This window comes from Panulirus ornatus, chromosome 44 (genome assembly GCF_036320965.1).
Source record: "Panulirus ornatus isolate Po-2019 chromosome 44, ASM3632096v1, whole genome shotgun sequence".
NCBI classification, from domain to species: Eukaryota; Metazoa; Arthropoda; class Malacostraca; order Decapoda; family Palinuridae; genus Panulirus; species Panulirus ornatus.
In genome coordinates, this window is record NC_092267.1 from 6,842,817 (window position 1) to 6,866,288 (window position 23,472).

A 23,472-nucleotide genomic window follows, 5' to 3' on the forward strand; every position below is an offset into this window, starting at 1 on the left:
CTGGTGCCCATTCTCTTTAGGAACTCCTTTATGGAAGGGGAGGGGGGGAAAAAGCCACTGAAAAAGTCTCTCCATAACTGTACAACTCCAGTACCACTTCTTAGCCTTCATGCCTTACTCTTAACAGGTCAATGGCAAATGACAACTCTAGTACAGTGTTTTCAGAAGCTCCTACCTAATGTTTCTACCAACTACTTCTACCTACTATGTCTTCCTAAAGTTCCTGCTTAATGTTCCAACCTACTACTTCTACCTAATGACCCTACCTACTAAATATACCTAATATTTCTACATAATGCTCCAACCCAACATTCCTAACCACTACTTATATCTACTGCTCCTTACATTTTGCCAAAAGGCAGGGCTAACGAATAGCACTTACCGCAGGAAAATCTAGAGTTACGAAGAATGAGTTGTGAGTTAAGGGTTGTCAAGAGTCATGTGTGACGAGGAGAGATTTCATGTTTGTGGAGAGAAAGCTAGCAATCCACATTTGCAATAGGTAGGAAGAAAAGACAGCTACTTGGCTTAAAGGAGTGCAACGTAACAACCACTGAAGCAATCACAAACCCTCCCAACAACCTGGCGAGTAGTATCAGTTCAGTGGCTGCCTACCAACTACTACCTACCACACTCATGTTATTCTCTTTGACTGCACTTAAACACCTTTTTTTTTCACATTTTCCATCTCCCACCCACCATGATGCAGCAATTTTCTGTTCTTCATTTTCATATTATCTTACCCTCATATTTCTTGCAGTAAAGCCATCTTATACCATAGAACAACCACAAGATAGCCCCATACTTGTTTTTTTTTGCATACATTTAAAAGTTGCATGGGCAATGTATTTCTAAATACATCTGCTCCATTCCATGTCCCAAAAAATGTCGAGCCCAGTATCTCTAACATTAGTGGTCAATACACACAACCTAATGTCAGTTCAATCTCTGCTATCTTACCTTTATGAAATGTAATTTCTTCTTTAACAAAATGAGGAAATCAACTGTGATATTCTCAAGCAGGTATGTACTGAGGACATATCTTATAGTTTTTTCTGAATGCAAGAAGACAAAAATATAACTGGTGTCAATGTCGTAAGGCATATTCACAATGACAATAAACAAAGCACTTAAAACCAGAGGAGGAAGTCTATCAGTGCTTTGCTGACAACACTTCCTCGAACACCTAAATTGAAAAACTGTATCTAATATAACCTTCATGAACTCTTTCTATCTAAAATAGGAAATAATCACACAAACCAAATCCAGACATTTCCTTTCTCTTGCTAATGGTTCAGAAATGTATGACTTAGGGTTAGTTCATATCAATCCTTTATAATCATAGAATATTATAACACCACATACTCTTAACAAAAATATTTTGACCATAACTGATAAATGATATAAAACTAACTACAAGTAAAATCTCAAATTACAGATAATTAAGTTGACAACTAAATGCAGATGCCTGCACAAAAGAAGAATCATGTCTGATGCTTCTTTAAAAATAAACTTCATGTTTGAAAACTACATGAAGGGTCTGATGAAGGATCTGTTGTGTTTCATGTTGGAGTATTAAAGAATAATTGAGCAAAAGATTGGGTATACAAGTAAGTCTGTAAAAGTTTGGTAATTAATATAGATATGATTATGAACGAGAGAGGAAATATGTGTGTGTGTGGAAGGCAGCATGTGCTGAAGAGAGTGAAATCACTCATCTGTTCAGTGCTATTTGTTACCCTTCTTGAGCCTCCTCAATTAAAATTCTTTGTACTTCTTCAATTGTGGTGGTCAAACTTTAACATATTCTAGTTTTGGCCATGTGTACACTCAACAGCTTGCTGAATAACTCCTTAGCTATGCACTTAAATGTGCTTCTAATATCTGCATGCAAAATATGTTTCTTTTATAATTTCCATAAGGCAGTTCTAGTGAAAGATTAGGCTTAATGTCAACTTCCCAAGTCCCCATCACATACATATTCCTGCAAGGTTATGTTCATGTCAAGGCCTTCTTTCACGGTATTCAACCATTATCACTTAACATTTATTCAGACTCAGTTTCATCAACCATGTATCAATCCATCTTTGGAATTTATCCAAACTTCTTGTAAGTTGATGAAATCCTCATCACCCCCTATTTCCCTCATGATTTTACCATTAACTGTGAACATAATTGGGCATGACTTCAATCCTTCCAGTGAATTATTTACAAAGATCAATAACTGAGCCCTGTTTGACAAAATAGGCATGTGAGCCAGTGAGTGGGTGTGTGAACCAGTGAAAGGGTATGAGGGATGGCATGTGAGCCAGAGTGGGTGTGTGAGCCAGTGAAAGGGTTAGGGTTGGCATGTTAGCCAGTGAAGTGGATATGCAAGCCAGCATGTGGATATGTGAGCCAGTGTATGAGCATATGAGCTAATGCATGGGCATGTGAGACAGAACACAGGTAAGTTAACCAGTGCAAGGACATGCAATTACCTGTTTGCACGGCATGGAAAGGAGGTTCTGCATTCGGAGGCAACCCCCTCCTGAACTTTCTCTACAATCGAAAAACTTTTTGAATTTCTATATAATGTAGTCAGAATTCATCAATATGCATATTCCATTCATAAACTACTTTGTTCTTAAAAAAAGAAATTCATGGCATCTTTTCCAACAAGAATCTTGCTTAATGTCCTACTGCTTCAAGTTGTCCTAACTTGGCATCTGTCAAGTCATTGCTCATTGTCAGGCATCAAACCAACATGAAGACTTGTAATTTGTAGTCAAGCCTCCACTCACCCTTCTTTTTTTTCTATCTATCTATATCTTTGATGCCCATTCTCTTTGAGAACTCCCTCAAAAGGGTGGCCAAGGGAAAAGAGTATCCACAGCTGCTGAACTCCAGTGCCATTTAGCCTTCAGCGCCTCACCCTTATCAGGACACTGGCAGATGGTAACTCTAGCACTGTGTTTTCAGAGGCTTCTACCTAATGTTCCTCCCAACTACTTCTACCTAACATGTCGGCCTAATGTTCCTGCCTAATGTTCCAACTTACTACTACTACCTCATGCTCCTACCTACTACTTCTACCTAATGTTTCTACCAAACATTCCTGTCTAATATTTCTAATAACTATTTCCATCTATTGCTCCTCCCATTTTGCCAAAAGGAAGATCTAGTGCACAGCACTCACCGCTGGAAAATCTAAGAGTGACAAAAAATGAGTTTTTAGTTATGCACAATTAAATGTTATACATGACAAGAAGAGACTGTATGTTTCTGAAGAGAATGCCTGCAGTCCATGTGTGGGTTAGGCAGAAAGCAATGACTGCTACCTAGGTCAAAAGAAGTGCAGCAAGACAACCAATGAGGTGCTGGCTTCCGTTGAAGCCATCACTAACCCTCTCAATACCCAAGCAGGTAATACCAGAAATATACTTCCCTGGTTTGTGGCCACCTACCTAGTAATACTTTCTCTATTTCCAGCTAGGAAAATCTATGATCACCAAGCTCTCACTAAATCTTCTCTCTTACTTCAAGTAACATCTTTATTACCCTAGTCTGGACCTACATTATTAGTTTTTGTACTACTATGAATGTGAAGACCAAACTTGAGTAGCATATTCTAATTCAGGGCTCATTTACAATGCAAATAGTTTGTTGAAAATTTCCTCATCCACAAACTTAAATGCAGTTTCAATACTTGTCAGCAGATCGTGTGTCTACAAATCTCCTAAAGAGGTGTTCTGGTGACAGGAGGCTTTATCAAGAGAGTAAGGTTGAGTACAAGCAGGAAGGAAGGTGGATGAGTGATTCCAAATGAAGTTGGGTCTTTGTTAAGGGCATATGATGTCTCTATGGCTGTTTAATCTGTTTATGGGTGGGGTGATATGGTTAATCTGACAGTCTTGCAAAGAAGGGCAGTCTTGCAAAAGATGCCCGGGGGCTTGGGAGGCAAGACAGCTGCTGTTTGCAGCTGACATACCTCTGGTGGTAGAACCAAGAAAGAAACTCCATAAGTTGGAAGTCTGAATTTGGGAAAGCATGAAAATAAGTTAGCTGTGAGTTAATGTGAATAGAATTAAGGTAATGAGGTATGGGGGAGGTTTTAGTGTGAGCCTGAAAGAGATGAAACCAGGAGGAAGTGGAGTGCTTTAGGTAAATGGGAGAGGACAAGGCAGAGGCTGTAACCATGGGATCTAAAGCAAGTCATAAGGAGAAAAAGGAGGTAAAGATCGTGGGTGCATTGAGAAATGTATGAAAGAGCAAAGTTTGGTATGTCTGAAAGTAAAGTTGTTTCAGCAATGCTTTTATGAATGAGAGTATTGGGCCATGAACACAAAAGAATGGAGGATGGTGGAAATGAAATGACTGAGAAAAAAATGTGGACTGCATAAGAAATGGCAGTGTTAGAGTAAGATTTGATAGCAAATTTCAACCTGAGAGAGAAATCTGACCAGAGGGTGTTGACATGGTTGGGATATATGAAGAAGATGAGCAAAGAAAGATTGACAAGAAGAATCTCTGTGGCAGAATAAGAGAAAGTATGCACGAGGGAGAAAGATGAATGGAATGAACATTTAAATAGGTATGTGGCAAACATGGATTTGAAGAAACAAGGGGGATGTTGTATACAGAGTGTGACATGTTGTCAGTGTCCTGATCTGTGGCATATGAAAGCGTTAGGAGACATCACTGAACTGATCTGTACGGCTTGGCTGTGGAAGGCTGGCTCTAGTTTCAGTGCACTGTACATGACAGCTACAGAGTGGATGTGAATGAATGAGGTCATTCTTTCTTCTGTGTCTAGCATTACATTACTAAAGCAGAAGCCCATCCACTCATATTCTCACACATATATATATATATATATATATATATATATATATATATATATCCCTGGGGATAGGGGAGAAAGAATACTTCCCACGTATTCCCTGCGTGTCGTAGAAGGCGACTAAAAGGGAAGGGAGCGGGTGGCTGGAAATCCTCCCCTCTCATTTTTTTTTTTTTTTTTTTTTTTTTTTTTTTTTTTTTTTTTAATTTTCCAAAAGAAGGAACAGAGAAGGGGGCCAAGTGAGGATAATCCCTCAAAGGCCCAGTCCTCTGTTCTTAACGCTACCTCGCTAATGCGGGAAATGGCGAATAGTATGAAAGAAAGAAAAGATATATATATATATATATATATATATATATAAATGTGAAAGAAGAAAGTTAAGAGTAAATGTGAATAAGAGCAAGGTTATTAGGTACAGTAGGGTTGAGGGTCAAGTCAATTGGGAGGTGAGTTTGAATGGAGAAAAACTGGAGGAAGTGAAGTGTTTTAGATATCTGGGAGTGGATCTGGCAGCGGATGTAACCATGGAAGCGGAAGTGGATCATAGGGTGGGTGGGGGGGGCGAAAATGCTGGGAGCCTTGAAGAATGTGTGGAAGTCGAGAACATTATCTCGGAAAGCAAAAATGGGTATGTTTGAAGGAATAGTGGTTCCAACAATGTTGTATGGTTGCGAGGCATGGGCTATGGATAGAGTTGTGCGCAGGAGGATGGATGTGCAGGAAATGAGATGTTTGAGGACAATGTGTGGTGTGAGGTGGTTTGATCGAGTAAGTAACGTAAGGGTAAGAGAGATGTGTGGAAATAAAAAGAGCGTGGTTGAGAGAGCAGAAGAGGGTGTTTTGAAGTGGTTTGGGCACATGGAGAGAATGAGTGAGGAAAGATTGACCAAGAGGATATATGTATCGGAGGTGGAGGGAACGAGGAGAAGAGGGAGACCAAATTGGAGGTGGAAAGATGGAGTGAAAAAGATTTTGTGTGATCGGGGCCTGAACATGCAGGAGGGTGAAAGGAGGGCAAGGAATAGAGTGAATTGGAGCGATGTGGTATACCGGGGTTGACGTGCTATCAGTGGATTGAATCAAGGCATGTGAAACGTCTGGGGTAAACCATGGAAAGCTGTGTAGGTATGTATATTTGCGTGTGTGGACGTATGTATATACATGTGTATGGGGGGGGGGTTGGGCCATTTCTTTCATCTGTTTCCCTGCGCTACCTCGCAAACGCGGGAGACAGCGACAAAGTATAATAAAATAAAATAATATATATATATATATATATATATATATATATATATATATATATATATATATATATATATATATGTATGTATTTGTATGTAGCATTTATGGATCTGGAATATGAGAGAGTTGATAGAGATGCTCTGTGGAAGGTATTAAGAATATATGGTGTGGGAGGTAAGTTGTTAGAAACAGTGAAAAGTTTTTATCGAGGATGTAAGGCATGTGTACGTGTAGGAAGAGAGGAAAGTGATTGGTTCTCAGTGAATGTAGGTTTGCGGCAGGGGTGTGTGATGTCACCATGGTTGTTTAATTTGTTTATGGATGGGGTTGTTAGGGAGGTGAATGCAAGAGTTTTGGAAAGAGGGGCAAGTATGAAGTCTGTTGTGGATGAGAGAGCTTGGGAAGTGAGTCAGTTGTTGTTCGCTGATGATACGGCGCTGGTGGCTGATTCATGTAAGAAACTGCAGAAGCTGGTGACTGAGTTTGGTAAAGTGTGTGAAAGAAGAAAGTTAAGAGTAAATGTGAATAAGAGCAAGGTTATTAGGTACAGTAGGGTTGAGGGTCAAGTCAATTGGGAGGTAAGTTTGAATGGAGAAAAGCTGGAGGAAGTGAAGTGTTTTAGATATCTGGGAGAGGATTTGGCAGCGGACGGAACCATGGAAGCGGAAGTGAATCATAGGGTGGGGGAGAGGGCGAAAATTCTGGGAGCCTTAAAGAATGTTTGGAAGTCGAGAACATTATCTCGAAAAGCAAAAATGGGTATGTTTGAAGGAATAGTGGTTCCAACAATGTTGTATGGTTGTGAGGCGTGGGCTATGGATAGAGTTGTGCGCAGGAGGGTGGATGTGCTGGAAATGAGATGTTTGAGGACAATATGTGGTGTAAGGTGGTTTGATCGAGTAAGTAATGTAAGGGTGAGAGAGATGTGTGGAAATAAAAAGTGTGTGGTTGAGAGAGCAGAAGAGGGTGTTTTGAAATGGTTTGGTCACATGGAGAGAATGAGTGGGGAAAGATTGACCAAGAGGATATATGTGTCAGAGGTGGAGGGAACAAGGAGAAGTGGGAGACCAAATTGGAGATGGAAAGAAGGAGTGAAAAAGATTTTAAGTGATCAGGGCCTGAACATGCAGGAGGGTGAAAGGCATGCAAGGAATAGAGTGAATTGGAATGATGTGGTATACCCGGGTCGACGTGCTGTCAATGGATCGAACCAGGGCATGTGAAGCGTCCGGGGTAAACCATGGAAAGCTGTGTAGGTATGTATATTTCCGTGTGTGGACGTGTGTATGTACATGTGTATGGGGGGGGTTGGGCCATTTCTTTCGTCTGTTTCCTTGCGCTACCTCGCAAACGCGGGAGACAGCGACAAAGTCTAAAAAAAAAAAAAAAAAAAAAAAAAAAAAAAAAAAAAAAAAAAAATTGAGATGTATAGGTATGTATATTGTGCGTGTGTGGACGTGTATGTATATACATGTGTATGTGGGCGGGTTGGGCCATTCTTTCGTCTGTTTCCTAGTGCTACCTCACTAACGCGGGAGACAGTGACAAAGCAAAATAAATAAATAAATAAATATATATATATATATATATATATATATATATATAAATATATATATTTTTTTTATTTTATTATACTTTGTCGCTGTCTCCCGCGTTTGCGAGGTAGCGCAAGGAAACAGACGAAAGAAATGGCCCAACCCCCCCCATACACATGTATATACATACGTCCACACACGCAAATGTACATACCTACACAGTTTTCCATGGTTTACCCCAGACGCTTCACATGCCCTGCTTCAATCCACTGACAGCACGTCAACCCCGGTATACCACATCGCTCCAATTCACTCTATTCCTTGCCCTCCTTTCACCCTCCTGCATGTTCAGGCCCCGATCACACAAAATCTTTTTCACTCCATCTTTCCACCTCCAATTTGGTCTCCCTCTTCTCCTTGTTCCCTCCACCTCCGACACATATATCCTCTTGGTCAATCTTTCCTCACTCATTCTCTCCATGTGCCCAAACCACTTCAAAACACCCTCTTCTGCTCTCTCAACCACGCTCTTTTTATTTCCACACATCTCTCTTACCCTTACGTTACTCACTCGATCAAACCACCTCACACCACACATTGTCCTCAAACATCTCATTTCCAGCACATCCATCCTCCTGCGCACAACTCTATCCATAGCCCACGCCTCGCAACCATACAACATTGTTGGAACCACTATTCCTTCAAACATACCCATTTTTGCTTTCCGAGATAATGTTCTCGACTTCCACACATTCTTCAAGGCCCCCAGGATTTTGGCCCCCTCCCCCACCCTATGATCCACTTCCGCTTCCATGGTTCCATCCGCTGCCAGATCCACTCCCAGATATCTAAAACACTTCACTTCCTCCAGTTTTTCTCCATTCAAACTCACCTCCCAATTGACTTGACCCTCAACCCTACTGTACCTAATAACCTTGCTCTTATTCACATTTACTCTTAACTTTCTTCTTCCACACACTTTTCCAAACTCAGTCACCAGCTTCTGCAGTTTCTCACATGAATCAGCCACCAGCGCTGTATCATCAGCGAACAACAACTGACTCACTTCCCAAGCTCTCTCATCCCCAACAGACTTCATACTTGCCCCTCTTTCCAAAACTCTTGCATTTACCTCCCTAACAACCCCATCCATAAACAAATTAAACAACCATGGAGACATCACACACCCCTGCCGCAAACCTACATTCACTGAGAACCAATCTCTTTCCTCTCTTCCTACACGGACAAATGACTTACATCCTCGATAAAATATATAAATATATATATATATATATATATATATATAAACTAATGATATATATATATATATATATATATATATATATATATATATATATATAAACTAATTATATATATATATATATATATATATATATATATATATATGCATTGTTTAATTTGTTTATGGATGGGGTTGTTAGGGAGGTAAATGCAAGAGTTTTGGAAAGAGGGGCAAGTATGAAGTCTGTTGGGGATGAGAGAGCTTGGGAAGTGAGTCAGTTGTTGTTCGCTGATGATACAGCGCTGGTGGCTGATTCATGTGAGAAACTGCAGAAGCTGGTGACTGAGTTTGGTAAAGTGTGTGGAAGAAGAAAGTTAAGAGTAAATGTGAATAAGAGCAAGGTTATTAGGTACAGTAGGGTTGAGGGTCAAGTCAATTGGGAGGCGAGTTTGAATGGAGAAAAACTGGAGGAAGTGAAGTGTTTTAGATATCTGGGAATGGATCTGGCAGCGGATGGAACCATAGAAGCGGAAGTGGATCATAGGGTGGGGGAGGGGGCGAAAATTCTGGGGGCCTTGAAGAATGTGTGGAAGTCGAGAACATTATCTCGGAAAGCAAAAATGGGTATGTTTGAAGGAATAGTGGTTCCAACAATGTTGTATGGTTGCGAGGCGTGGGCTATGGATAGAGTTGTGCGCAGGAGGATGGATGTGCTGGAAATGAGATGTTTGAGGACAATGTGTGGTGTGAGGTGGTTTGATCGAGTGAGTAACGTAAGGGTAAGAGAGATGTGTGGAAATAAAAAGAGCGTGGTTGAGAGAACAGAAGAGGGTGTTTTGAAGTGGTTTGGGCACATGGAGAGAATGAGTGAGGAAAGATTGACCAAGAGGATATATGTGTCGGAGGTGGAGGGAACGAGGAGAAGAGGGAGACCAAATTGGAGGTGGAAAGATGGAGTGAAAAAGATTTTGTGTGATCGGGGCCTGAACATGCAGGAGGGTGAAAGGAGGGCAAGGAATAGAGTGAATTGGAGCGATGTGGTATACCGGGGTTGACGTGCTGTCAGTGGATTGAATCAAGGCATGTGAAGCGTCTGGGGTAAACCATGGAAAGCTGTGTAGGTATGTATATTTGCGTGTGTGGACGTATGTATATACATGTGTATGGGGGGGGGGGTTGGGCCATTTCTTTCGTCTGTTTCCTTGCGCTACCTCGCAAACGCGGGAGACAGCGAAAAAAAAAAAAAAAAAAATATATATATATATATATATATTTTCTTTTTTTCTTTCAAACTATTCGCCATTTCCCGCATTAGCAAGGTAGCGTTAAGAACAGAGGACTGGGCCTTTGAGGGAATACCCTCACCTGGCCCAGTTCTCTGGTCCTTCTTTTTAAAAAAAAAAAAAAAAAAAAAAAAAAAAACGAGAGGGGAGGATTTCCAGCCCCCTGCTCCCTCCCCTTTTAGTCGCCTTCTACGACACGCAGGGAATACGTGGGAAGTATTCTTAATCCCCTATCCCTAGGGATAATACATATATATATATATATATATATTTTCCAAAAGAAGGAACAGAGAAGGGGGCCAGGTGAGGATATTCCCTCAAAGGCCCAGTCCTCTGTTCTTAACGCTACCTCGCTATCGCGGGAAATGGCGAATAGTATGAAAAAAAAAAAAAAAAAAAAAAAAAAATATATATATATATATAATCCCTGGGGATAGGGGAGAAAGAATACTTCCCACGTATTCCCTGCGTGTCGTAGAAGGCGACTAAAAGGGGAGGGAGCAGGTGGCTGGAAATCCTCCCCTTTCTTGTTTTTTTTTTTTAATTTTCCAAAAGAAGGAACAGAGAAGGGGGTCAGGTGAGGATATTCCCTCTAAGGCCCAATTATCCGTTCTTAACGCTACCTCGCTAACGCGGGAAATGGCAAATAGTATGAAAAAAAAAATATATATATATATATATATATATATATATATATATGTGTGTATATATATATTTATATATATATATATATATATATATATATATATATATATATATATATTTATTTATTTGTTTATGGATGGGGTTGTTGGGGAGGTGAATGCAGGAGTTTTGGAAAGAGGGGCAAGTATGAAGTCTGTTAGGGATGAGAGAGCTTGGGAAGTGAGTCAGTTGTTGTTCGCTGATGATACAGCGCTGGTGGCTGATTCATGTGAGAAACTGCAGAAGCTGGTGACTGAGTTTGGAAAAGTGTGTGGAAGAAGAAAGTTAAGAGTATATGTGAATAAGAGCAAGGTTATTAGGTACAGTAGGGTTGAGGGTCAAGTCAATTGGGAGGTGAGTTTGAATGGAGAAAAACTGGAGGAAGTGAAGTGTTTTAGATATCTGGGAGTGGATCTGGCAGCGGATGGAACCATGGAAGCGGAAGTGGATCATAGGGTGGGGGAGAGGGCAAAAATCCTGGGGGCCTTGAAGAATGTGTGGAAGTCGAGAACATTATCTCGGAAAGCAAAAATGGGTATGTTTGAAGGAATAGTGGTTCCAACAATGTTGTATGGTTGCGAGGCGTGGGCTATGGATAGAGTTGTGCGCAGGAGGATGGATGTGCTGGAAATGAGATGTTTGAGGACAATGTGTGGTGTGAGGTGGTTTGATCGAGTGAGTAACGTAAGGGTAAGAGAGATGTGTGGAAATAAAAAGAGCGTGGTTGAGAGAGCAGAAGAGGGTGTTTTGAAGTGGTTTGGGCACATGGAGAGGATGAGTGAGGAAAGATTGACCAAGAGGATATATGTGTCGGAGGTGGAGGGAACAAGGAGAAGAGGGAGACCAAATTGGAGGTGGAAAGATGGAGTGAAAAAGATTTTGTGTGATCGGGGCCTAAACATGCAGGAGGGTGAAAGGAGGGCAAGAAATAGAGTGAATTGGAGTCATGTGGTATACAGGGGTTGACGTGCTGTCAGTGGATTGAAGCAAGGCATGTGAAGCGTCTGGGGTAAACCATGGAAAGCTGTGTAGGTATGTATATTTGCGTGTGTGGACGTGTGTATGTACATGTGTATGGGGGGGGGGGGTTTGGCCATTTCTTTCGTCTGTTTCCTTGCGCTACCTCGCAGACGCGGGAGACAGCGACAAAGTATAAAAAAAAAAAAAAAAAAAAAAAAAAATATATATATATATATATATATATATATATATAAACACCCATACACACACATATACATACATATACATATCAACATATACATACACATACACAGACATATACATATATATACACATGTACATATTTATACCTGCTTACTTTCATCCATTCCTGTCACTACCCTGCCACACAGGAAATAGCTTTGCTACCTCCCGCTTCAGCGAGGTAGTGCCAGGAAATTAAATCAAATATTTGAGGACAATACGTGATGTGAGGTGGTTTGATCAAGTAAGTAATAGGAGTAAAAGAGAGGTGTAGTAATAACAGGAATGTGGTTGAGAGAGCTGAAGAGGTTGTGCTAATATGGTTTGGACACATGGAGAGAATAAGTGAAGAGAGGCTGCCAAAGAGATATGTCAAAGGTGGAGGAGACAAGGTAAGAGGGAGACCAAATTGAAGATTGAAGGATCGAAAAAAAAATTACTTGAGGCTCAGGGCCTAAACATGCATGAAGGTAAAAGGTATGCAAGGAGTAGAGCAAATTGAAGCAATGTGATATACAGGGGATGACATCCTGTCAAGAGACTGAACCAGGGAATACTTAGCACCCTGGCAAAACTATGGAAAGGTCTGGTTGTGGATAGGGGCTGTGGTTTCAGTGGAAACACATGACAGCTAAAGAATGAATGTGAGCAAATGAGGCCTTTTCTTTGTCTATTCCTTGCGCTACCTCAAGAAGAAGTGAAAAAGTATTAGAAAAATCTATAAATCGATATACATCTTTTTCAGCATCCCCTAGAAACAATTCATCACTTAACTACACCTATACTGGTTGGTCTTCCACCCTCTCAAAAGCTATTTAATCAAGGCTGCAAACGACAAAAATCAAGGCACTCAGAACAATCACTGCCTGCCTAGCACTCACAAAACTGAAAACCTATGCAGTGGAACAAAGATCATCCCAATACAATCCCACCTTAACATGCTCAGCACTCATTTCTCTGCAGAAATTCTGAATGCTTCGCACCTAAACTACTCAATAGCTAACCACCAAACTTCAAGTGAAAATTAAAAGTTTACCCCCGCCTCACATTTCAGCAACCTCTACTTACAGATCCCTCCATCCACACCAATCATAACACTGACAAAACATATAATCACTGAAATGACCCGACAAGCATTAAACAACTACCCTTCCAACTAAGTCTTAAATATCAACTCACCATACAGATACCCATCTGATATCATACTCCCCAGTGAACACAAGTCAAACTTTGCTGTCTACACTCTAGATATCACCCATCCCTACTTTACTAATAAATGCTAATTCAACAAATCCCAAGATCCTTCATGCCCAGAATGCAACTACCACAGTAAGACAATGAAAACTTACTTCTCAACTACTCAGCACTCTTCCCAAATAAGACACGCTCACTATCACTACACTTTATGACCTATGGTCCAGCCTAGTGGAAGTGGCCAGCTTGGTGAGTGGTGCAGGAGTTACATAAAGATTGGAGGCAGGAAGTAAGTGCTTTTCTAAATTCTCCTTCCTCTTTAGGAGAAATAAGTCCCAAAATATGGCAAAAAGTATTCTTACTTTGGCAAGAGAACTCCCCAGTGGAATAATCAAAAGTAAAATTCTCTTTGTCAAATACAGGAAACATAACCTTTGTTTTGCAGCACATATGACTATTCTTAGAAAGAGTAATGACTAATGTCTAATGCTGAAGTTCACGTGTATTTCAATTATATCAAATAATTTCCGAATGCCCTTAAAAATCTTATCCAATTTTGAGGCATGCTTTACAAGTAACACATACAGACACAAACAGGAAAAAAATAATGTAGAAACACTGGATACAGGCATGGTGGAGGCAAGAATCCAGTGGGGAAGCAGCAGTACTCACCACACTGCACTTGGGTGTCTGAGTTCGTAGGTGGAGGAACTCATCAAAGCTGGCAGCACGGTGGCCAACAGGTGGGGTTACCAAGTGCCGAAGGATCTTCTTGCTATCGGCACGAGGGCTGGCTGTCTGTGAACGGCACTTGCTACGACGTGGGCTGCTGCTACTGCTGGCTGCTGCAGATCCACCTGTACCTTGACCCAGGGAGAATTGTGTTACCTCCTGCTGCTCCTGCCACCCTGCCAAGGGTAAGGATCTCCAAGGATAAGGACCTTCTGCAGCTATATGAGGGTAGGATGTATGATAGTGATGGGGGAGGGGCCTCTTGCTGTTGCTGGAGGGCAGGAGGTATGACAGTTATGGGGCAAAGTCTCTTGCTGCTACTGAAGGGCAACACATGTGTTTGGGGCCTCTTGCTGCTACCAAAGGGCTGGGTGTATGAATGGTGGTGGGACAAGGGCATCTTGCTGCTGCTGGAGGGCAAAGTATGTGATAGTGGTTGGGTTATGGCCTCTTGCTGCTGCTGGAGACCAAAGTGTGTGATAGTGGTAGGGTAAGAACCCTTGCTGCTTCTGGAGAGAAGGGTGACAGTGGGATAGGAGCTTCTTCCTGCTAGTGCAGGATAGGATGTGTGGTGGTGGTGGTGGTGGTGGTGGTGGTGGTGGTGGGTGGTGAGGCATGGGCTTCTCACTGCTGTTGGAGAGCATGGCCTATACCGGAAGAAGTATTCCTTTCTGCTCGCAGAGGGGCAAATTTTGTGATAAGATAAGAACTTCCTGCTAATGATGGAGGACAAGACATGATGGACAAGGGCCTTCTGAAGCTGACAGACACACAGACCTTCTGCTGTTGATGAAGGGCAAGGTATGGTGCTAACATGGGTTTTGATGGAGATCACAAAGTAAAGAAACAATAAAGGTGAATGGCTTTGTCTTATGGTAGCGATGGGGTAGATCATGGAAATGATGTTGGGGTAAGTCATGTAGATGATGTTAAGGTAGGCCTAGGAGATAATGAGGTACCGCAGGGAGATAAGGACAAAGTAGACCGTAGAGATGATAATGATGGGGAAGTGATGGGATTAGGCCATAAAAATGATGATGGGGTAGGCCACCGACATGATAAAGGGATAGGCCACAGACATGATGAAGGGATAAGCCATGGATATGATGGAGGGATAGGCCATGGACGTGATGTTGGGGCAGTCCAAGAAATGATGTTTGGGTAGGCCATGATGATGATGATGGGACTGCCTATGGAAATGATGAGGTAAGTATGGTGACAGAGTGGGACATGGTGGTGTTGGTGCAGATGGGTATGGTGGTGGTGGACATCAGCATGGTGGTACTGGTAATGGGATGCAACATGATGAAAGCTGGATTTGTTGATGGTAATGGGATGAGGAATGGTGAGGGGTAATGGGTTTGGAGTGAAGACTGATGAGTATGGAGTAGTGAATAAGGGATGGGTATGATGGGATTTTCAGTCATGAGAGGGTATAGTTATGATGCAGGGTAATGTTATAGTAGAGTATGGTGATGATAATGAACATGGGGAAGATACTGCAACTGGTGATGGGGTTAAAACATGACCTTAACTGTAATGGTGATAAGAGCTGGGTAACAGTGATGGAATAACTGGCAGTGGTGACAAAACCTGGGTATGGTTTTATGATTGGGATATGGTAATGGCTAAAACAGGAAGGTGGAACATTGTGAAACAGTATGGTTATAGTGAATATGGTATAATGCATCCAAGACATTGTGAAAGAGCCTAGGCATGGTGTTGGTGGAAGAGTTTTGGCACATGTTGATGAAAGTGGGGCATAGTGAAAGGGGCCGGGGAACAATAATGTTGGCAGTGAGATGGTTATGATAAAACCAGAACATGGGGACAAAGGTAGAGCATTATGATGGGTTGGAATACTATGGGAGAAAGTGCTAAGTGGGTATTGATGGGGGGGGGGGGGGGGGGGGTTAAGGCTTGGTTACATGTTGGTGAGGTGGTGATGGAGTCAGGAACCATAGTGACGGCTTCTGTAGTGGCAATTAAGGTGATGTACATGGTTAGTGGTAACAGTACAATAGAAAGCCAGATGATAATGGTCACCACAGTTATGGTGGAACTGTTACAAAGGCAGTGGGCAACTTTAGCCATAATTATAAGCAAGACAATAGTACAAGGCTTGCAGTCTGACATCTACAATTTACTTTACACTACAGGAGGGACATTATCTTACACTGCCAAGCTAGTGCACACAGACACAGTCTACAATACTTCTGGCATGTGAAGGAGGCTTCCTTAAATGAACTGACCAACTGCTGGGATTCTTAGAATTTAGAAAACTATTTATCTTTTTGTTTAATTAGCTTATATCCTAAAAAAAAATCATATAGACCATAAGATGAGTCAGCCCAACCCTACAATACTGATGGTGTAAAAGACACATAGAAAACATCAGGGTACTTGTGAGAGGTTATCATCTAATGATAAAATTATCCTAAATTCAAGTAATGGCTGGTAATCAGTTTAATCTTTAAGTCTACGACTGCTTGGTCTTATGACTATCAGACCACTGATGCACAACAGCCTCTGAGAGATGAACCTATGAGATTGATATCATTGGCAACAATGCTGCCCAATCAAGGCACTGATGTCATTTAGGTGGCAAAACTAACACTGAGGCAGCAATAATATATGACTGAAATCAATGCACTTGCAAAGGCAGTGATGACATATGGTTAACAACACAGCCCCACTGAGGCCATGTTTCCATCTTGGTGGCAACACTTCCCAACTGAGGCAACAATGCTATTTTGATGGCAACACTGTCCCACCGGGATATTAATTTCACCTTTTGGGCAACATCACTCCACTGTGGCTGCATTGCCATCTTGGTGGCAACACCGCCCCGGTGAGCTGTGATGCCATGAATACTAATTCAATCACAAGAAATACATCAGTGCTATAAGGTTGGGTATAATAACATCTATATCATGTTAGTGTAAGAAATGGCACATTAATTCTAGGTTCTGAAGGAATTCTGGCTCATGGAATGGGAACTTAAAGTAAAAGAAAGTCTGTCATTAAGACTCATGATGATCAAGGCTTACTGCAGCAGCAAAGACTCCAAGTAAAATAATAGGAAGGGACACATGGTATATAGAACACAGTTCAAGTGCACAGTATAGGACTGAAGGAATGATCTGAGGGTTACAGTATGCATGGTACATAAATAGGTAAAAGGAACCTGCAAAAGGGATAGGTACAAGCAGTGACAGTTCATGTTACAAGTCTAATGCACCAAGTAAAAAAAAAAGAGCACAGTTATAGGGCACAGGGTACAAGTAAAAGATACAAGTAAAAGTTACAAATGATGAGGTATAATCACATGGAATAAGTACAGGATACAAAGACAAAGCATAAACTCAGGAATGAAGTAAAGAATACAAGGTACAGGCACAGAGCAGAGATAAAAGAATTATAAGACCCTGGAATAAGGTACACCTACAAAAAAACAGAAGAAACATAAATGGCACTGGTAGGCAATTCAATACCAGGGTAAAAGACAAAGAAAATTGCTATGTAAAAGGTAAGAGTAGAAGGCAAAAGTATAGGACAGGGATAGAGGGCACACACAATGGAAACGTCAGGGGTTGTGACAGCCCACAAGTAAAGGGCTCACACAGAAGCAAGAGCTACAAGGCACAGAAACAACAGATAAAGACAACAAACACATGAAATAAACTATAAACAGAAAAAAATACAGGTACAGGGCATACAGAAATGTAACTAAGCAAAATGAGAAACAACACAAGTCACAGACAAAAGTAACAGTTATATGGTACAGACAGCAGCAATACATGCAGGGAACAGAGAGAAAGGACAAGTACTAGGCAAATATGCTTGGAAGAGAACAGAGTCTCAGATACAGTACAGGTAGAAGCAGTAGGAACTAAGCACAAGTACAGGAAACAAACCGATAAAACAGGCACAGGATGCAAGAGGAAGGAACAGTCATGGAGAGTGGCCAGTAACAAGATTCAGAAAATGATCTGGTTTCTAGACAGAATGCATTTTCATGTGTATGTTTGTTTACTAGTAATGATTGATTATAAATAATAAGAATAGATCATATCCCAAAACATTCCAAAAATATTGCATGTTGTGGACAAAAAATGGAAAAAAAATTGTTACCAAAAATCACAGTCTAGTTTTTCAAGGTGTTACACTAGCAAATGCATTGCAAGCAAGCTCTGATATGAAGCATTAAGCAAGCAGCTTCAAGCAGGGAGTCTTGATTAAGCATTTGTAGTAAATGGAGATAATTCTATTTACACTTTTATACGAGTAAGGTCATGTGTAACATGTTTGTTCTCTATGTAATGTGCCCCAGTCAAAAAAGTTGTAAGGGAGATAAAACCTAGAAACCATGAAATGTTTCCTTTGGAGAGATGAAAAGTGGGAAATGTATGATCATACCTATGTGTAATATAGCATGTTTGTGAAAATATGAAAATAGCCGAGCATTTAAACTTTTATAAAAAAAAAATGAGTATAAATGTATTGATAAAAGTGTCCATATGAAAGAAAAAGTGTCTAAATGAATAAAATCTTCACAAGAAACCTCTCTGTTTTATGTACATTAATGGCTGGGATGCTAAATCAACACAAGTTTATCTGAAGTACTTTGAGTCTATCAAACTGAGAAGTATATATCTTATTCCTTATCAATTCTGTATGTGAGATTAGAATACTGCTTCATGAGTAGGATCTTGCTGAGAAGAAAGTCTCACACAAATATGAAACAATAAGAAAGTATAAAGAGGTACGCTTTAAGAAGTGAATTCTGATAACTGGCTATGCAGGTGAGAACCAGAGAAATACATTTTTCAAGTGCAAAAAATACTGCATTGCTGGAGTCATGAGAGCCATATAAGAATCAAAAATAGAGAGCCAGGTTGACTCATTCAACTAGGGATAGCTGATGTGAAATAGAGAACAGTTGAAGACAGCAAAATCATGCAACACTTGAAAGGATAAAGGTCTGTCTTTTCATTAGATTCTTCAGATAATAACACGGAAAAGAAGCCTCTGGGAGAATGAAAATGTAGGTAATGCCCAAGTCCATAAGAGGGTTCTATTACATAAGCATAAGTTGATACAGAAGTGGGACATGAGGATGTAGTGTCAGTATGGACAGGGTTCAAGGATGAAGTGCGTGTGTCAAGTGGAGGAGGATGCACAGCCTTACGTTTATGCAGCCTGAGCAATTCATCAAAGGTAAATGCGGGTGCCTCGCACTGTGGGCTGGACGCTGTCGAGGACAGGCTAAGAAGCGAGGCTTTGCGGAAACTATTGAGCCGCACAAACAGGGACTTTGGACGAGGACGAGGGCTGAGCCCCGTAGGACTAGGCAGAGGCGCCAGACGGGAGGGCGCGGGGGACATTGCACCTGCAACGACATGTGCCTCAGTCCTCACTCAACACAAGAACTGGACACCAGCCCACATACACACCTCACCTGTCACTTGCAGCTCACAACACAGTTACCACACCCTATGTTCCTGAAGGTGCAGTATAATGTAGTTGCTCTCCAGCTGTGACAGCATGTAACATACTAGTGATATAACTAGTAAAGGAAGGCATAAACAAGTACAGATCTTGGTAGAGAGTGGCATCTGAACAAAAAAGATCTAACAACCACAGGTAAAGTTTTGTAACAAACCGTGTGTACAAGAAACTTAGCTACCAACATATTTCATTGATGACAACCTGTCATATGTCATGGGTAAAGAAAAAAAAATGTTTGAAATGAATGTGTGGCTTTGTGAAAGAATGAAGTTCCATTCTTCTATGGCTTGCATGTTTAGTACCAGAGGTACAAGCAAAAAAAAAAAAAAAAAAAAAAAAAAAAAGAGCTCCAAGATCATCAATCTCTCAGGGATTAAAACAGTGCTTTGTATGGTTACATCATCTCATTTTTCATCACTGTTACATTTTGAGTAACATATTAAAGTTTTTTTGGGGATTGCAAATATAAATTAAAACCTTTATCTTTAACTTTTAGAAACTTAAAAGACTGTTGATTTAGATAGCACGTACCTATGGTTCTAGGGTAAGGAGAACTGCTGCCATCTGTACAAATGAAACTCAACCCTTAACCCTTTTGGTGCACAAGTGATTTTTTTTGTCTACTTCCCAATGCATAAAAAAGCTACTTATTCATATGTGCGAAAAAAAATTTGAAAACCATAAATTTTTTGTCTTCTGAATTAAAACAACCTTTACCAGTTTAAGAAAAAAATATTATTCCACAGGCTTCCCTTCATCAGTACACAACAAATACATTAACTTTCTTATGATCAGGTAAACATAAAACCATCACAACCAATATTTTTCCTTAAGTATTAAGAGTTAACCATTCCTAGTTAAGTACAAAATATATCATCTATCAGACTGGCTAATCCTAGGTATAGGCAGAGGGTGCCAAAGACAAAGCAAATCCCAAGAAAAGTCGTAAAACAGGCCACCATGGTCACTTTTGGGTTAGTGGGGCCTCCGGATAGCTCCAATGACTCATGCTTTCTTTTAGTTACCATTTATGGCAAGCCAACTGAGCCCAGAGAGTATGCAAAGTTCAACGTATTGGGAAATTATATGTGCAGATTGACATCCAAAGGCCTCGCTACTTAAGTGTCAACTGATACCCATAACACCAGAAGGGTTAAGAGTTACAACTTACGACATAACTTTGTAATCTGGATCATGAGAGGACTTTCTAACTAATATTTGCAAACACAGAGTAGGTAGAAGGTCAGCTAAGCTCAGGAACCATTGAAAAATACACCATGGCAAAAGTATTTGCACTGCTAGAAAGAAAATCTTTTCCTAATGGCTCCTTTGTCCCATCGACTATCATTTGGTCTGATTCATCATACAGCCACAAGGAATACTGTGCCATTCAGTTTTCAACTCCATCTTTTCTCCTCTACATTTCTATCTTTTAGTATATCTTTACACGTTTCCCAAAATTTTGAATAAGCTACGTAACTTACTGAGGCAGTTCTCGTTCTTTTCATAAACTTTCATATTTTTCTAAACTACATGATAATGACATAAGGCTCTCATGAGACATTTAAGACACTTCAACTCGTTTTGGTATGAATTTTTATACAAAGCAAGTAACCGGTAACTATTTCAGTTATGTGATATTCAAATCAGCAATCTTCAACAGAGGCTCTGAACATTGATTGCTACAGGGTCTTTCATACTTAAAAGTGTGTAAGTGTTATGTTAACTGATGTGACTAAGAAACAGGTATGTGCTAACCACTCTGACTATATGACACTGTAAAGAACTGATTGAATCCATATTACACATCTGACTGATAAATTTGACAATAAAACCCCCGTGCTGATAGATAAAGAATTACAGTATAGATAATCTGTTACACTGACTGGATGGCTTTATAAGCTAATGTACCATTAAAGTCAGCATATACGGCAGATGTTGGACCCCAGTAAAAGTGATTTGAAGATATCTGGACCATAGATTGGATACTAAGTAATTCTACAGTGAATAAGTCTCATAGTTAATGAAGGCAAGTCAAAGTAGCATGTCTCAATGTGAGACCACAGGCAAATTAAAGAAAGATTAATTCTATCAGAATGGTAGAACTGTTACATCTAACATTGTTCAATAGCAAAGTCTTCATGACCTTGAAAACAAAATACAAGTAGTTATTTCATATATCTGTTAAAGTAATGAACCTAGGACTGTATATTTCAAACTATGGTCTCGTAAGAGTAAACAAGAATGAAGTATATGCATAAGCCAATTAGTGGAGGAGTGTTTCATCTATTGAGAATAAATTATTGTAGACAAATAAAGGCTGAAGTCTTCCTTGACATTACACGGCTGACCTGCTACAGTCTCTTGGGCTAATATCATTTACCTAATTCTACTGATGCTTTTCAACTACGGCTAGCCAAATCATGCTATCTTCATGTAAGATGGGAAATAAGATGGAATCATGAATATTTTGTGCTTCTTATAAATGTAAATTAAGTAAAACTACAAAAAATGCACAATATACATGATGGTGAAGGTGCAGTAATGGTGGCAGCAAGAGGAGCGATCAGGGGCACCATCTTAAGTCTCACAGGCAGGGTAAATGGCACGCTACCTCTACCAGGTGCATAATGGGAGTTTTGCCAGCGTTTTAATGAGGCAATTTATGTAAGGTTATGATATCAAAACATGCTATTATTTCTTAGGAAACAGAAAGATGCATGAAAACTGTAATCAAGTGATTCTTGGTAAAACTTGCTTATATATGCTCTTAAATGATAAGGCATATGATCATTCCCTTGTATCTGATTGGCAGTTGGATGTGCAGAATTAACCTTAAAAGTCATTCCTCAAGCCTGGGTGGAGGGGCCACCCAGGGTCACAATATTAGCAAGTGCCAGCGTGCCCAAAACAACGATGTCCCACCTTCTGCAATGTCCAAGTTGAGGCCGCAGATCAAAAACGGATTAGTCTGTTTGCCAACAATAGCACATAAGGGTGAATCTGTTACAGCAATAACAGCAGCCAATGAACAGTGACTGTCTACAATTCATTTGTTAAATCAAAGCAAAACTGAAATCAAGTTAAAACACAGCATCTTAAATTGTAGAAGATTCTCTAAACATCTCTCAATACACATATTTCCTAAAGGTAAAGGCTGTTTGAAATTATTAGACATACCTGTAGCACTGCTAATTAGTATATCATCTCATGGGAATTACGTAAGATTCGCTTCAGAACACTATGATAGCTACTGGGGCTTAAACATTACACCACATATCTGACTTAAATTGTCTCCACAGAAAATGGTTTGATGACATCCAGCTCAGGATTTCTTGTTTAACATTAACACCTGGGGAACATCTGCAGGCCAACAATAAACCTATAGTTCTACACATCCTAACAGGCCAACAGTATACCTATAGTTCTACACATCCTAAAAGGCCAACAGTATACCTAAAGATCTACACATCCTAAGTCATATCCTGGGTGAGGTTTATGGGGGTCCTTATGTTGAGCAGTGGTCCATTGGCCACCAGGTATGTTGTAACAAGGTGCACTGACCAGTAAGGTTCCTGAGGTGCTGCACTGCCAAGCGCTAGGGTCTACACTACACCAAGCTCATGCTATCATCTATCTTACACCAGCTACACTATTCTGGGATTTTTCTTTTTTTTTTTTTTTTTTTTTTTAGATCCAGTTAAAGATGCCATTACCTGTAAACCACCTTTTGTACTGTATTCATGTGACACTTTACTTGATGAAATGAAGGGCAGCATACAGTGCCCGTCAATATCAAAGCAACAACACAAATTTGGGTTTAGTACAACATGTAGGACTTCTCACAATTTTACCCACATATGACAACAATGAGGCCAGTGGGACATGTGTAGCAGCTCAAACATTAGCACTATCATGCACAACACACTAGTCATAATCATCCTACTTTTCCCTACAACTTATATACTCCAACTTTTAAGGTGTTGGATCCCAGGAGGGTCCATAACCCCATTCGTTATTCCC

At 40.4% G+C, this 23,472-nt stretch overlaps 1 protein-coding gene across 1 annotated transcript in view; it reads right to left on the reverse strand.

Annotated features, from left to right (window-relative positions):
• LOC139762695 (uncharacterized) overlaps nucleotides 1-23,472 on the reverse strand; it is a 124,210-nt gene that overhangs the window by 85,189 nt on the left and 15,549 nt on the right. Inside the window, exons 7-8 of the mRNA XM_071687662.1 lie at nucleotides 19,130-19,330; nucleotides 13,879-14,069 (exon numbers count right to left, since the gene is read on the reverse strand). Coding sequence (XP_071543763.1) covers nucleotides 13,879-14,069; nucleotides 19,130-19,330 — 392 coding nt within the window. The remainder of the gene's footprint in view (nucleotides 1-13,878; nucleotides 14,070-19,129; nucleotides 19,331-23,472) is intronic.